We start from the raw sequence: 16,433 nt of genomic DNA, 5'->3' as shown, positions 1-16,433 counted from the left end.
AATTCTGAGGTACATAGTCCACATTGAGAAATGCTAGTGAGAAAGTCATACAAATAACAAAATCCCACATCTTAAATAAAGCAGATTCTTTTTTTTATTGACAATCTGGAAAAAAGAGCTACAGGAACAATTTAAAAAATGATTTTGCCTCTGTTGACAATTAACAAAAAAACATCAATCACAGTCAAAGTATATCCTGCGCATCAGCAATGCAGTGCAATCCAGAACAAGAGATACAGCTCAACACAGTGCAACTGTCTTTTTCTTGCAATATTTTCTCTGATGGCACTATGTAGTCTTCATTCCTGTGTTAATTTCCCCCTCTTCAACAGACATTTCTATCCTCTTACACTTCCTGTTGGGAACGTGAGTTAACACACACACAGCTACAGTGAGACAGGGTTGCACCTTGCTGAAAGTACACTGCTAATACACGAGAACATGGTTCCAACTGCATTTTTAATATTTAAAACTGAGCCACAAAACTGTCTTTCATATAAACAACGATCCACTGCACTAATTCTCATTTTTCAATAAAATTTTATATTTAACAGAAACTGTGAAACGATGCCCTTTAAATGCTGTAGAAGGAAAAAAGTGAGCATTAGTGTAATCGCTCACACAGTGCTGAGATTGGAACATAGCCAATTTGCTCATTCACTTGGTAACACAGCAGTACAGTTACACCCTAATGTTCACCATTGAGCGGTCAGTTATCTTGCTGATTCCAAATCAACAGATAATGTTTTTTTTTTTAAGTTTACCATTTTATTTTGCTATTTACAGGAAATTAGGTTAAATATTCTGACATCTCTAATAACAGCTATTTACCAGACCCACAGAGAGTTACAGAAGTTACGGGTTGGGCCACACCCACTGAAACCATAGAATATATCATTTAAGATGATATAACTAAAAATATCCCTTGAAATAATTACTCCTAAGCTTAACAGGTAAGATATTTAAAAAAAACATACTTTGCAAGTGTTTAAATTCAATTTATTCCTCATTCAAATGCAGTGGAATGTCAGTTTACTGCATCATGCCTGTTGTGGTCACCTTTCCGCAGATCTGCTGCATTGACAGACAGTGTTGGAGCCATGTTCTTGTGTATTGATAACAAATACTAAAATAAAAATTACAGAGGAAAAAAATTTCACACTCAAAAAGAAAAGACGGCTAGAGCATCCAAACATTGATAGACTACACCAACAAAATACATCATCATAATCACCTTAGTTTTCCCGCTTACAAAGGCCGCAATAATTTAGTTTCTACAAATAATCGCACAGTTTCTTTTTTCAGTAATTGTGTTGCTTATTTAGAAAGTTACATGAGTGAATTCTCAAAAAAATAAAAAGAGGCACAAACTTAAGCATTTGACATTTATGAAATTTCTAGATACCAAAACAAAAACAACAACCTTGATGTTTAAAAATACATAAGAGAATCAAGAACAGTATCCACTGATCTGCTTACAGTGAAGACACCTCTATAACAGAAGTCGGGCGTTTTAATAACCCAGGAAGAATAATGAAATGACCTCAACGACTCAGCGGGAAGGGACTGCATTTCAGCCTGCAGTCCAGACGTTTGTGGTTATGTGACAGCGTAGACCGACGTCTCCCTTTGCCGTGTAACGCTAACGCTTAGCGTGCCGCTCTGTTCGAGCAAGGAAACCGTGTCAGTCTGTTGGATATGAGCTTAGACCTCCCCAGCAGCTTGGTCCCATTGTCAGTGAGGGGTCCTGGAGGACACTGAACTACCCTTGTCCCACACGATCAACTAAAGAGAGGAAAATACAAACGCCAAACTCCCCCTAGAAGCAGTGTTGTTTGCCCACTGTGAAACAATACCGAAAGGAAAAAAAAAAAACTGCCATATATATACGTGTAACTACATATAAATTTATCTGTACACGTCTAAGGCACAAATTTATTTTCTCCCTTTCATGCCCTTTAAAAATAAAAAAGGAAACATTCTTTTTTCAAAAGATTCAATTTAATCATTTCATAAATCACGTTGAATTTACGGCCTTGTTCAGAAAGGCCAGATCATCTTTGCTGCGCTAAGTATGAATGCTGTTTTAGCATTTCGAGCCTGGTGGCCGATCGAGCCACCACAGAAAAGGCAGGAGCTGCACTCTGGTGCATTCTACCCCCGCCAGACTGAATTACAACATCGCCACTACCAGCCAAACAGGGCTTTCCCAGCAGGCGAAAACACAGAGAAAACCGTGACAACTTCAGTGAAGTTACTCCTGAAATTAAAACTGTCCCATAAAAATATGCAATTTGTACTGAAAAAAGTCCAGAGGAATCAGTCAAGAAAATTAAACAGTGTTAAAAAAGTCCCCACCTCCCTCTGCTCTACTGTGTTTTCACTTCCGTTTACAGACGCTCCTGTTTCAGCACAGTTGCAAAAATGCTCGGTGGCGTCTGCTCCTGTCATCTGAGTGGAGGATGTCTTTGCATTATATCTGTGGTTAAGGTCATGAATGGATGGAAAAACAACAAAAAAAAAAAAAAAAAAAAAAGATGTTGTAGGTTCTCCTTGGTGGCCTCCTGAGCACCAGGGGGCGCTCTCTAACCCCTTACTGCTCGGAGCCGGCGGTGCCCACGGCTTTATCCTCCTCCTTGTGGTCCTGCTCGCTGTCCTCGTCACGTAGCTCACCCTCCTCGCCGCTGCCCTGGAACTTGTCGTGGGTCCACTTGGGGCTGCTGCTGCTGGTGGTGGTCTTCCGGAAGATGAAACGGCCACGCCCACGGACAAAGTTGCCTCGGCCACGCCCACGGTTGTCCAGCCACTTCTTCTCCCCCTCCCCTTCCCTGTCATCATGCTGCAGCAGGACAGACAGACAGAGGAGAAGTCAGCGCCATGCTAATCCTACCAGTCTCATCTCTCTACTTTGCTCATTTTTCACTGAAGTGAAAATTCCCTTTTCGGCTCTCATCCTTCTGTGAATGCTGTACCTTGGAATTCTGTTAGCTGTAACCCATTATGATCCTTTCCAGAGTATTGTCAGCAGGACATTTAAAGACACTTATGTACAAGTGACAAGTTTGACTGGGGAGAGAATGTCGGTGGAATACCTGAATGTTCTCTGCTCAACATCTCCTTTTACGCAGTACTTGGGAAACCAATCAAGGAAAAAAAATGAGTGAGACAAAGGCTGCACAACCTACCAGGTAATACTTCCTGCTCTTGGGGGTGTACTCTGGGTCCCAGTCCTCGTTCTTGGGGTGCATTGGCATGCCCATGTTTTGTGGGTTGCCATTGCTATTGTTGCCTGGGTAATTTCCCCTGTTCCAGGACCTGCCTCTTATTCTGAACTGCTGTAATGAGAGTTAGAGGTAGAAGCGTTATATTCCAAACTGAGCCATATTGATTTCACAGTTTAACAACAAGGCATGATGGGTCTTTGGAGTAACATCCACATATCCAATCCATCCAGCTAAATACCCACCCATTCAACCAAATACCCAACTATCCAGCCAAATACCCACCTATCCAAATAAGTACCCACCCACTGGTTCAGGAGGATTAATCAGTATCAGAAAGCAGTGCAGAGACCGCAGGGGCTACACTGCAGCCCTAATAACCAAAAAGATGTGCCGCGGAGGTAAACACAGGCTTAAGCAGTCAGGAGCTGCACAGGAGGCTAAGACAGCAGAGGCAGGGGAATCCAAAGGTAGGATCCTGCCCCCCGCCCCGGTCCTGTAACGTGTGGTGGAGTGAGAGTAGCTGGGGGGTGGGCACTTACGAAGCCGCCGCGGGCGCGGCCTCTCTCCATGGGGCCACCGTAGTCCCGGGGCCCCAGACGGGCCTTGTTGAAGCCCTCCTCTTTGGGCTCCATGTCCTCGTGGGGGTAGTCCCCCACCCGGTGGGAGTGGGAGGAGGAGGAGGAGGCAGAGGAGGACCGAGAGCGTTCCCGCTTCTTCTTGCTTTTCCTGCGGGAGGAGGAGGGGAGAAACGAGAGGGCACACACCTTCCCTGTCAGATCACTCTCCTCACAGACACACCCCGACTCACCGCCTCACAGACACACCCCGACTCACAGACACACCCCGACTCACCGCCTCAGCCTTCCCCGTCAGATCGCTCTCCTCACAGACACACCCCAACTCACCGCCTCAGCCTTCCGTCAGATCGCTCTCCTCACAGACACACCCCGACTCACCGCCTCAGCCTTCCCCGTCAGATCACTCTCCTCACAGACACTCACCGCCTCAGCCTTCCCCGTCAGATCGCTCTCCTCACAGACACACCCCAACTCACCGCCTCAGCCTTCCGTCAGATCGCTCTCCTCACAGACACACCCCGACTCACCGCCTCAGCCTTCCGTCAGATCACTCTCCTCACAGACACACCCCAACTCACCGCCTCAGCCTTCCCCGTCAGATCACTCTCCTCACAGACACACCCCGACTCACCGCCTCAGCCTTCCCTGTCAGATCACTCTCCTCACAGACACACCCCGACTCACCGCCTCAGCCTTCCCTGTCAGATCACTCTCCTCACAGACACACCCCAACTCACCGCCTCAGCCTTCCCTGTCAGATCACTCTCCTCACAGACACACCCCAACTCACCGCCTCAGCCTTCCCTGTCAGATCACTCTCCTCACAGACACACCCCGACTCACCGCCTCAGCCTTCCCTGTCAGATCACTCTCCTCACAGACACACCCGACTCACCGCCTCAGCCTTCCCTGTCAGATCACTCTCCTCACAGACACACCCCGACTGACCGCCTCAGAGACAGAGGTTTCTGTGACCTTCAACACATCAGCTCCTCCGGGTGTTTAAGATCTAACACTGACATCTCCGTGGACCAGTGATTGCAGAGTTTGTATCTCTAAGGTGTTTTCCTGGCCGATACCAATATCAGATATTGCTTTAAATAAAATACGGCCAATTTCCAGTACAATTCCCATATTTCCCCACATTTTTTACTGAGCTACCAGAAACAGACACATTTCCTGACAGCTGTGTCTCATTACATTACATTACATTTATTCATTTGGCAGACGCTTTTATCCAAAGCGGCTTACATAGGTTACAGTTCGCCGAGCACACACAGAAACACACGCACGCGGACGCACATGCGCACACACACACACGGAGACACACGGAGACATACAGACAGAAACGCACGCACACAGAAACAGACAGACAGACGCACGCGTGCAGACACACACACACACACACACACACACACACACACACACACACACACACACACACACACACACACAGACACAGACACAGACACACAGAGAATACTGGACATACTTGGCCTTCTTGTGGTGCTTGGAGGATTTCTCGGTGGACCTCTCTCGGCTGGAGGCTCTGGAATCGGCAGAGTCCCTCCCACCATCCCTTTTGTGGTCTCGCTCCTTGCTGGAGTATTTTTTACGGCGCTCAATATCCAGGCGCAGATCCATTGAGTCGCCCTTCATTTTTTTCCCTTCGTCCTGTGAAACACACCCATGCGGACAGGCTTTGCGTTAATGGCGCTAAGTTTCGGCCTGTCCTCTCACACTGCTCACAAAGCATACGCCTGGAAGAGAAAGGGGGCGACACCCGCTAAGAATCACTGGAGCGAGACAGAGAGCTGGAGCAAGCTGCACGCTGCCTGGCCTTACTGCAGCATATTAACTGAAAGCATCTGGCTGGGGGTACAAAGCTAACACACTTCAATGGATACAGGATGCCAAACTACAAGCGTGGAAAAATCACTTAATGGACTCACAGTCAGACATGCTAAATTTCACACTAATCAAGCAAGTGGAAGAAAAACTCTTGCACTCCCCCTAGTGGTTGCTGGCAATGTCTTTATCATGAAATTCCAGCATTCCCTTTACTAAATAACCATTGATCTCTAATCATTATAGTGCTAGTTTTTTTTTATTCTTTTAAACAGAGATGAAGCATCAAGTATTCATACATTATGTGGCATTTATTCTGGGGAAAAACACCATGAATATATAACTCAGAGGACAGAACTGTACATCGAAAGATACTGCATGAAAAAGGTACTCTGGACCTCCACGAGAGACACTTTTACACATATTTAGAAGGAAAGCAGAACATGCCTTATAACAAAATGGGTTTGTGTATTCTGAGTTTCTTTGGCTTAATTCTTTTTTTTTTGCTTTGTTTCTTTTTTTTTTTAAATTCAGGTTTTTGAAGAAAAATACTTACGATGACACTCCTTTGACAGGCTTGGACACAGGAGCAATGGTCACTTCCATTTCTGCCCCCCCACGTTTCGACTCAATGCCTCTGGCAGGCACGCACCCACAGTATAAGCATACCACAAACGTGGAGGGGGTATAGCATTACAAAACAAACTGAATGTGGCTCGTTTGCTTTCTTAGACTTATTGCACCTCCTTTGAAAGAAAAGCACAGGCTTAAGAGAGAAGGCAGTCTAAGACGATCTGGAGTGATTTGATTGTTTGCTTGCTTGCTTGTTTGTCTTTCTTTCCCAATACTTCATATTTCAAAATGTTCGGTCACCTTGTAGCTGCCATCGATGGGGGCTTTCATGTCCTCAAACAGATGAGAGTGCTTCTTAAAAGCACTTGGAGAAACATCAATTCTCCTGCAAGACACACACACAAAAAACAGACACCACGTTCAAAGTGTTAGACACACCCCAGTTCTCACAACAAAGAAGCCACGCTTTTGTGATCTTTTCATTGTTCAGCTGCTGAAAACTGGGCTAAAAAACTCAGAACTGAAAAATTAAGAAAAAAAATCTACCCAAAGTTTTTTTTTTTTTAATCAAAGGATTAAAAACTGGGAAAGGAAAACTGGGGTTTACATCACTTTGCAGTTGGCTCTTCTGGTTCGTAAGGCAATAATAAACTGTCCCAAAATAAGGGTCACGCATCTCAGAATGTCAAAAACGCATGAGGCCGAGTTTCTGCAGGACACCAGACCACAGGCCTCCGCCGTGACGCCGTGGCGGGCTACGCGGGCCGCTCTACCTGTGTATTTCTGGGCTTTTCCTCGGCTTCGCCATTTCCTTTTCCGCTGCTCTTCTTTGGTACATGGCAAACCGTTCATTTAACGTTATCCCTGGGGACGGGAAGTGCTGTGCTGTAGGGTGAGAGGGGATAAAGCTGAAACGCCATAGGCGGAACAGGGAGAAGCACACTCTCCTCTGTGTGTCTGCATGAGTGCTATGGCTACAGGCAAACAGCACGTATTAATGCCCATTATGGTTTTTGACTTCAGAGTAAAGGAATTTCTGGAAGAGAAGTCTACATTTAAAACCATAAAAAAGAGGTTCTGCTTGATTCTGTCTGTGATCTCATCTGTAACAAACATTATTACTCTTACCAGAAGAAACTTACAGAGGTTATACACCCTTATCCAAAACAACTTTAAAAACTCCTCATTTTTACATTTTATTCGTTTACACAGGTGGACATTTACCACAGAAATCCAGGTATAATGCTCACAGGTATCCCACCTGAGATTTGAACATGAATCCTTGAGGTTCAGTGATTTTAAAAAAATCCCATTTTTAATGATCAAGACAAGATCAACCAGTCAAACTTACCAGGTTTGGTCTGAGTCATAGAGAGGTTTACCATTTCGCATTACACATTAAACACCCAGTGAAACACACATCTCAAATGCATCAGTTCAGCATCGATTTGTACTGCCTGAAGTCACCGGGTCTGTTCCCACCAATACAACATGACTGAAAGCACAGGAAACCTTGATGATCTCAGAGAATCCTGCTGACCAATGCCTCAATGGGTGACTTTTGGTGTGAATGTCTCACAGTTCTACTGCACTCAGAATACACCTGTGTTTAGGAAGTACATGGCACAGCCCACTGAGGAAAATGCCCTCCACTCTCCACCTGAGGCACAAAATGGCTGCCACACATCACACAGGTGGGCGCCATGTTAGCTGATGAGGGTGGGGCTGGGGGGAGGGGGGTAGAGGAAAGGGGAGGAGCTGCAATGGTCAGGAAATTCCACTTAACGAGCATTGGTTCAAATGGTTTAAAAGATCTGAACAGCAGCAAGTTGGTTCAAAATTTTCAAATGAATTCAACGGCACCGAGACTCAGGAAAGAAAGAGTTCAGGCCTGAACACAGTGCGTTATCTGAGGAAAAGGGTGTGTCTGCAGATGGGGGTTACCTTTGATGTGGTGTACGATGGTGACGATGTGCTGTGCAAACAGCTCTGAGGGGCTCCTGCGTAACTGAGTGGACTGAATGTGCTGGAAGATGGAGCGAAACTCCTGATCCTTTTTCACGGGGTGCACCAGATCCCGAGAGATCCGACGCTCATTGGCCAAAACCCCCGAGGAGCTGAGGGACAGGGAGAGAGAGAGAGAGAGAGAGAGAGAGAGAGAGAGAGAGAGAGAGAGAGAGGACATGCTGAAACCAAACTAACTCGCCATTCATTTAATCAGCCCACTCTCCAACTAGACAACTTGCAGACAGCACTGCCCGGACACTGGAGGAATCAAATCACAAAGTAATCATCACTGCCCATTAAAGGACAAACTACACTCCTAGTGCGCCTAGCAATTTGTTGAGACCGTGAGAGTCTGGCAGTTACCTTGCAATATCGTCCCTGAAGGAGTCCATTCTCACACCAAATTCTGCCCCTCTCTTCCCAGAGGCCCTGACAGGAGAGTCATCCTTTCTGACCATGAACGTGTCCCTGTCCCGGGTCTCCGAACTCCTGCGGGGGGGCGGGGACGGGCTCTGCCCCGCCTTCTCCTTTTTGCGGCCCTTGGCCAGCTTATCCGGGGAGAAGCCCCTGAACAGGGCAACTGCCTCCTTCTTGGCGAGCGCAGCGGCCAGCGCCGCCGCCCTCTCCTGCTTCCGGCTGCGGTACAGCTCTTCCTCGATGTCATCCAGGTCGTCGTCGCCAGGGTCCGCCTCCTTGCGGGACCGCTCCTTGGCCGAGGGGAAGTAGGCCAGGTCGTCCCACTTCCCGAATCGCTCCTCGAAGAGCTCGCGGGCGGACAGGGTGACCTTGGTTTTCGGCTTGGGCTCGTCCTCGCCCTCTCGCTCTTTGCGGGCCTTGGGCCTCGGCTCCTCCTCCTCCTCTTCCTCGTCTTCCTCGCCATCGCCGCAGAGGAAGGGCGGCGCCTTCATGAAGCCAGCGGACGACGGGCCCGCCTCAAAGCCCTCCCCGTACTTGTACTTCTCCTTCTCGGCCTTGGAGGCGCCATATTCTCCGCCCTTGGAGCCACCTCCGTAGGCCGGCCCCCTGTCAAAGATGCCCTTCTCCCGCTCCGCCTCGCCGTCGTTCGGGTCCTTGTCCCGCCCATTCTCCCACTCTGAGGCCTGTTTTTTACTCTTGTGTTCCTCCAGGAACCTGGCCAATCACAAAGACACAGGAGGCCCTTAAAAAACAACCAGATGAGGACGACGGAAGCTACCTCTACTTTCATCAAATGCCTTCATCATATCCAGACACAGTACGTTACACCTGTGCCGGGGGAACTGCCAATCTTTTCTAATGTCAGAAGAAACACAGGTTTTAAAATGACTTGCTCCTAACAGCTCAGGCATGTATAACCTCACACTCACAGGGGAGGGGAAACAGGAAATGTACAGTTCAACAGAGCCCCGATTCCAGTGCACCAGTGATTTACACTTCCAGACTAAGGGAGTCTGGAACAAGACAACAAATACAGTGCAACTCCCTGGAGCACGTCGGCTATTTCTACTTGCACAGTCCAGTCTCAGCTAGCTGTGATTTAACACAGATCCCCAAAGGGAGCGTCACCAAACGGCCACAGTAATTTAACCGATGCCCAGTCGGTGGATTAATCAGTTTTGTGGGGTTACTTGAAACAAGAAGTGAGAGAGAACTAGAATGCTAAATTCAGATGAAAACTTTGTCACAGTACATGCAGAGTAATAATGCAGTCACAGACATTACCGACCGTAACTGGTATGAAATTGTTATACTTACGCCTACCTTTTACCCAGAATCCTAAATATTTGGGATAGCAAACAACGTGCATCTAACGCACAGCAGCAGACGCAAAAAGCAGCCACGTTTCGGACTGGTTAATTAAGCAGGGGCTACCACTCCCATTTTAAATATTATTCTTCCTCGGATCTTTGAAGCTGAGCGCAGACTATAAACAAGAAATTAAAACAAAAAAAATATATAATTATGACAAAATACTGAGCAAGAGTATGAAAAGTTAACAAAACAAGGACAAAGAGTACTTAAGAACAAATTTAAAAACCCAGGTGATAAGATTAAAAATGTCTCCTAAAAAGACAAGTTACAAAACACACAAATGGCAAACATCAGTCTTACTGCTAGAGAGAAATCAGAGAAAAGACATTTAGAAGGGTTTAAGTAAACTTACTTTTTAAAAGCCTTAGAGATGGCAGTTTTTTCTCCTGCCCTGTGGTCCTCTTTAGAAAAGAACCCGAAGCCAGAGAAGCCAGCCGTGGGGCTTTTCTCAGGAGGGCTCTTGCTGGACGGTGCAGTGCCCACATTTGACCAGGGTGTGGCGCTGTTGGAAGCATTGGAGCTCTTGGGGGAGGGGCTGGGCTGGCTGCTCACTGACGCCCCCTGGCTGATGATGATAGCGGAGCGCAGCTGCGGGCTGGCCCTCTTAGGACTGGTGCTGTAGTCCGTCAGGCCCTGCCAGTTTCCCGTGGGCCTGTCGGAGAGACTCCCGTCCTCCCCCGCTGCCCCACCGCTGGCCCCGCCCCCCGCCGCCGGCTCCGCCTCCCCATCGCCTGCCCTGCCCGCACTCTGCGCCGCCTCCTTAGAAGCCGAGCGGTCCTTCACATCTTTGGAGCCGCGCTTGGCGGAGCCGGAGCCTGAGCGGCGGCGCGGGGACGAGGAGCGGGACGAGGAGGAGGAGGAGCCGCGGGAGCGCCGCGACCTCCCTGAGGAGGAGCGGTCCGAGTAGCGGGAGCGGCTGCGGGAGCGCGGGCTGCCCGAGCGCTTCTTGGGCGTGCGCGAGCGGGAGCGCCCCCTCCTGGGGCTATGCTGGTGGTGCGGCGCAGGCGGCTGTTGCGGATGCTGCCGGTAGTTCTGCCAGTTGTTGGGCCGGTAGTTGTTGTTGTAGCCGCCGCCCCCTCCGCGCTGGTAGCGGCCACGCGGGAAGTAGCCCCGCCCCCGGCCGCGGTAGTAGTAGGGCCTCCGGAAGCCTCTGTGGTAGCCGCGGAACTCGCGGTTGTTCTGGTACTCTCGTGGGTAGTTCCGGTCCCGGTTATGAGCTGGGGAATGGGATCTGGAGCGAGAGCGAGACCTAGAACTGGCGGGAAGACAAAGAAAAGAAATAAGAAAAAAAAAAGAAAATGACCAAATATACAACATCCAGGCACTGAGGTCCAAATAAAGTCAACAGAAAAATAAATAAATAAAAGAACCTTTTAGTTTCACAGCATATACCAGTCTGCCAGTGGATATATTTATTGAAACAAGCAGGGTGCCAACTATTTTCTGAATCGCCTAAAGCTGGTCTTAAATTCTCCCGCTAGCCATGAAAATCTCACATCATGGAGCAAAACGGACATTTTAAGATCGCTGACGGCTGCTACAGAACAAGGCTGCAAAGCCTGACATGTCCACAAGGTGGCTCTGCAGCACCGCCAACGCCTCTAAGCAACAGGAAAAGAAACGAGAGCTTTGGGCTCTCAACCTCCCATCTTTCAGTTTTCACCAGCTACGCGACACACTCAGTAACATGCACATTCTGCCTGCTGCGTGGGTAAAACATTTCATTAAACTATAATGTACACATCATACAAGCAGTAAAGCGTGCATAGGGGAACATACAGAAGTGAACAGGATTTCAGCAACAGGAGAGTAACCATTCTACAGTGCACTGGCGAAGAATGAACACATTCTTTGTCTTAATGCAAACACTGCGATCAGAAAAAAGGGATGAAGAGAGCATAATGTGCCACTTCTCACCACTCGAATCCTCACAGCAAATCAACAGCACAAACGGTCAGAACCGCCAATAAACCTGACCATAAAATCCAAAGTTGCTCAGCAGCACACAGACCACATTTCTTCAAGACAAAACAATTTTTATGCAAACAAAAAACAATTGAAAAAACCCAACAGCATCGACCAGCTGTGCCAGGATAAACAGGAATAGGCAAACAAGACAGGATCGTTTACCAAAAAAAACAAAAAAACCCCACACACCACCACATGAAACGAAGGCATGCTAAATGAAAAATAAAAAAAATCCTTATTTATTTTTTTAATTTCTTTTTTTTTTTTTTTGCTGTTGTAATCCCGGTAGCGCTGGGCCGCGTGCGGCGGTAAAAGCAGCCCCCGTGAGCGTGTGTGTGATCGCGGCTCCGCGGTACTCACCCAGTGCGCTTTTTCATTGGAATCAAGTGCAAACGCAGAGCTGGAGGTAGAGCATGGCAGACTCACGGCTCTCTCAGACACTCTATCTCTTATGAGCTCTGTGCTGGAGAGAGGCGGTCACATGGTGCAGATGGGAAACATTTCTACTCTAATCCTTCGAAGCTAAGGGGGGGGGGGGGGGGGGGGGGCGTTGCTACAGACACAAGCCTGCCCAAAATCGTTCCTAAATAGCCCAATTGTTGGTTTGATGTATTATTATATTTTTTTAATCAAAACAGGATGGTTGCATTTATTTCTGAATAAAACTTTTAAAAGCAAAGAGTGGGCACATACCACAGGGGAGTTTTTTTTTTATCTTTTTCTGTGTAACTGCACATTGCTGAAGTCTTGCATGACTCTCTACATCTCAGTCATAACGTGCTCTTATCTGTGGTGATAGTGTGGGTGTTTTGGCTGTTCTGAAGAAATACAAACACCTATTTTTCCGCAATTTATATACATACATAAAAATTCTCAACATCAAAAAAGATGAAATGGCACAACATAACCAGCCTAAATTAAGGCTGTATATTTCCACTAATCCACTTGCATTACAAAGTGGTAAAACTCTATTCGCACCGCCTTATCAAAGACGGAAATCTGTGCGGTGCTTATTTATTTTATGAGCTTTCTCTTTCTCACACTGCAATACTGAGACGATTCTGTCTCCGACCTACATTTCCATTTATCCAAACAATGCCGGCGGTCTTGTTGTGCTCCAAGGCTGTGTACTGTGCTTCCTGGAAGAGAGGTGCCCGTAAACCCAGCACAGTCTCCCCAGACGGACACTGCAATACCGCACCACGGCTGGCCAGCAAAGGGAGTGATGTCACAAAGCCTGTGCTTTCCCTTGCAAATAAGGGCCAATGGGGACATCCGTGCCCATGATCTTACCCACAATGCATTTGCATTTATACAAAAACCTGCGGAAGCAACGCAGACAATTTGCATAGAGTGAGGCGACAATGCCTTCATAATTCAAATTGAGATGGTCAGCATGCATTGATTTTAGAGACCCACATTTAAGAAGGTCCAACCAGCCCCATCACAAGAGGAAACATTACATTAAATTATTGTCATTTCGTAGATGCTCCAACTTAGAGCGACTCACATACTGTAAGTCGCAGTTTCAAAATTTATACAGTTGGATCTTTACATAAGCAACTGTGGGTGAGGTACCCTGCCCAAGGGTACAGCCGCAGTACCCCAGCAGGGAATCACACCAGCCACCTTTTGGTTACGAGCCCTGCTCCTTATCACCATATATAGCAGCTCTCGCAATATGGCCTGAATCATGTAGTATTACACGGTAGCAAGCACAGTCTGTGCTGATGCAGCCATTTTACATACAATCAATTTCCTGCAAGTTAAAAGCTCCAGACCTCCACAGAGACCTGCTCTGAGACGAACACCACGGTAGCCCTGCACTTAATTTAGGGATTAGCTCTCATACTGCAGGCAGGAAAGGCCCATTTTCAGGGCAGGAAATAAGAAAATGTGGCGTGCGTCTGTAGGCTGACAATGAAAAAAAAGGGAGGAGGGGAGAAACTTAATGCAACGAAAGAAAGAAAGAAAGAAAGAAAGAAAAAAAAAAAAGAGCAAAAAGTGCGCTGACTCAGCTCAATCTGTTTCTGCTTCTCTCCCTGGAACCTAAGCAACTGACAATACCGAGGGCTTACGGAGAAAAACTTTAATAAAAAAGGAACCCCTAAACTCGGCCGAATGGTGGGCTGTAAATAGCCACAGGCTGTATTCATGAGGAACCCCCCCCCTCCCCCCCACATCAGCGGGCTTACGATCTGACACACTTAAAACGCGCAATGAGTTATGCACAGACATCCATGGAAACTGTGTTTAGGAGGTCCTGTGTGACGCTGCTGGGCCCTGTAATTTTGACCTCTGCCACACATGGCCTCCCACCCCAGGCGGCTCGGGCCTTCCAATTAAAAGCATTTCTGACAAATTAAATTCTTTCGAGTGCGTGTCGGAGCTCAGCGAGGGACCCTTATCTTGTTTCGTTCTGATGCCGTTGGCACGGCGTTGTTTAGAACGCGGGGTGGTGTTTATTGCTTTCCAGACAGAGGGGCGTAACAGAAATAACCGGCCTAAATTAGGGCCGCGTTTTCGACCAATGGACTCGCGGAAGAAAAGGTGGCAAAAGTCAATAAAGTGCTGCGGGATCAAAGAGGGAAGCCTGTTGCAGCTCTGTGGTTACGCACCAGATAGCCTGTGTAAAGGAGGTAGGTCACTCACCAACACAGCGCACAAATTTAGACCCTCAGCGATTCAGAATTACCACCCGCTATCTCTGTTCCACTTTCACCAGAAAAGCCTTGGATGAACTGCCCATCACGGACTCCGCGCATTCCTGTCTTGGCTTTCTCCACATCAAACCTCTCGATTTGGATTCTGCTCCTCTCACTTAAAGGAAATTGCTCTTCTGCCTGAAAAAAAGTCCCTGCTCTCGCCCTGGCAACTCCTCCTGATCCAAATCTCTGCTTGATCTCATGCCGCCTCTGATACTTTAAGTCGCCGAATTCCTCCCAGCAGCTTTTGCTGAGCTGGACATCTGTGGTTCTGCTCATGCCTGGACGCTGCCTCTGTGCCTTTCAGGTCTCCTGGGGGTTGCCGCTGAGTAACCTCTCTCCCCTGAAGGACCATACCTCACCGCCTTCCTGCCCACTCCCCACTCCATGACCTCCCTCCTTCTAGACCTGGAGTCTGTCACTATCCACTTCAGTGAAGAATCTGGGGGTCCCACTGGACACCCCCCCATATCTTTCTCTCAATATATTTTATGTGTGTCCTACTGCTTCTTCAATTTTTTTTTTTAACAAATATTTGTTCTGTCAAAGGACAGCTTCTACAAAATTCCTTGTGTAGGCTTAGGCCATTTCTCTACTTTATGACTGTAATTCAGTCGCTGTTCTATTCCTTCCTTCAGTATGATCTACCTCCTCTCCAGATAACGCAGACCCGTGATGTTACATTTGCAGACATGCTTGTTTTTCCTAATGCTACACAGTAGCGAACGTCCCTTATTTACAGACAATTGATACCGTTTCCAACTTTTATCTTTCACAACATACATGTATACTCCACCTCTGTCAAGTCCTGTTCCACAGGCTATGAGCCAAACAACATCTGAACTTTGCAGTGTCCGAACGACCCTTCTCTTTAAATCAGTACTTCTTTATTTTCCCTCCTCATCTCTTTAATACCCTCAATTAATCATTTTGGGATTTTTTTTTACCATTCCACAACTTCAGCCATTGTAAAATATTTGCTAATTTAAGCCCATTTTTATAAATGCAACATCTTATCAATGCATCTACATCTACATGCATTCAAATCAAACATTTGTCTGATGGTGTTCATTTTTATCACACTGACCATCAGACAGAGACGACACACTCCCGGAGAATACAAACCCGCACCACCTCGTACACACACTGTATTTTCATGTATTACACAGATCTCCCCAGAGAGAGAGGGAGTCGTCACACACTATTAACGGCACGCATAGAGACCACGAGTCTGAGACCCTGAGGACAACCAACACCCTCGGCAAGCTGGTGCCTCCCTTTGATTAGGGACAGGGGAGCAGGTGAGCCAGGTGGAAGGAGGCAGGTACCTGTAGCGGTGCTTCCTGGAGCGGGACCGCGAGCGGCTTCTGGACCGGGACCGGGTGAAGGACCGGGACCGGGAGCGGGACCCGGAGCCGGACCGAGAGCGGGAGGGGGATTTGGTCGCCTTGGACATCCCTGTAGGCCGCCTCCTTCAAATGTGGCTGTCAGAACACAGAGGGGAAGAAGGAGAAAACGTTAACACTCTGACACGAACACGCCTGTTAAACTATACTTCCCTCGCTCACAGCACACTGCACACTCATGTGGGACGCATTAACACAAGGGTGAACGTGCCGGGAACTGCCCAGGGCTGTTATTACCATTTAAACACCATGTAATGACGACGCTCCTCTTTGGGGACGATACACAGAAAAATATCATCTATGCCACAAATACCAATATTTTTCATTAAATGT

The 16,433-nt window shown here is 47.5% G+C and overlaps 1 protein-coding gene across 3 annotated transcripts in view; it reads right to left on the bottom strand.

The window, feature by feature from the left end:
• Nucleotides 1–151: 151 nt before the first annotated feature.
• The window catches only part of thrap3a (thyroid hormone receptor associated protein 3a), a 29,096-nt gene continuing 12,814 nt past the window's right edge, over nt 152–16,433 (bottom strand). Inside the window, exons 2-11 of one of the 3 annotated variants that reach the window (XM_036538351.1) lie at nt 16,023–16,178; nt 10,374–11,276; nt 8,594–9,361; nt 8,168–8,340; nt 6,997–7,108; nt 6,524–6,608; nt 5,295–5,476; nt 3,764–3,950; nt 3,186–3,335; nt 152–2,839 (exon numbers count right to left, since the gene is read on the bottom strand). In XM_036538351.1, the coding sequence (XP_036394244.1) occupies nt 2,594–2,839; nt 3,186–3,335; nt 3,764–3,950; nt 5,295–5,476; nt 6,524–6,608; nt 6,997–7,108; nt 8,168–8,340; nt 8,594–9,361; nt 10,374–11,276; nt 16,023–16,150 (2,934 nt within the window). In that variant the 5' untranslated portion in view covers nt 16,151–16,178 and the 3' untranslated portion in view covers nt 152–2,593. Of the gene's footprint in view, nt 2,840–3,185; nt 3,336–3,763; nt 3,951–5,294; nt 5,477–6,523; nt 6,609–6,996; nt 7,109–8,167; nt 8,341–8,593; nt 9,362–10,373; nt 11,277–12,349; nt 12,435–16,022; nt 16,179–16,433 lie in introns of those variants that run through there. The other 2 variants (XM_036538353.1, XM_036538354.1) reach the window with 2 other exon arrangements.

Source organism: Megalops cyprinoides, chromosome 10, assembly GCF_013368585.1.
Source record: "Megalops cyprinoides isolate fMegCyp1 chromosome 10, fMegCyp1.pri, whole genome shotgun sequence".
NCBI classification, from domain to species: domain Eukaryota; kingdom Metazoa; phylum Chordata; class Actinopteri; order Elopiformes; family Megalopidae; genus Megalops; species Megalops cyprinoides.
The sequence above is the reverse complement of the archived record's forward strand: the minus strand, read 5'-3'. Positions and strand labels throughout refer to the sequence as shown.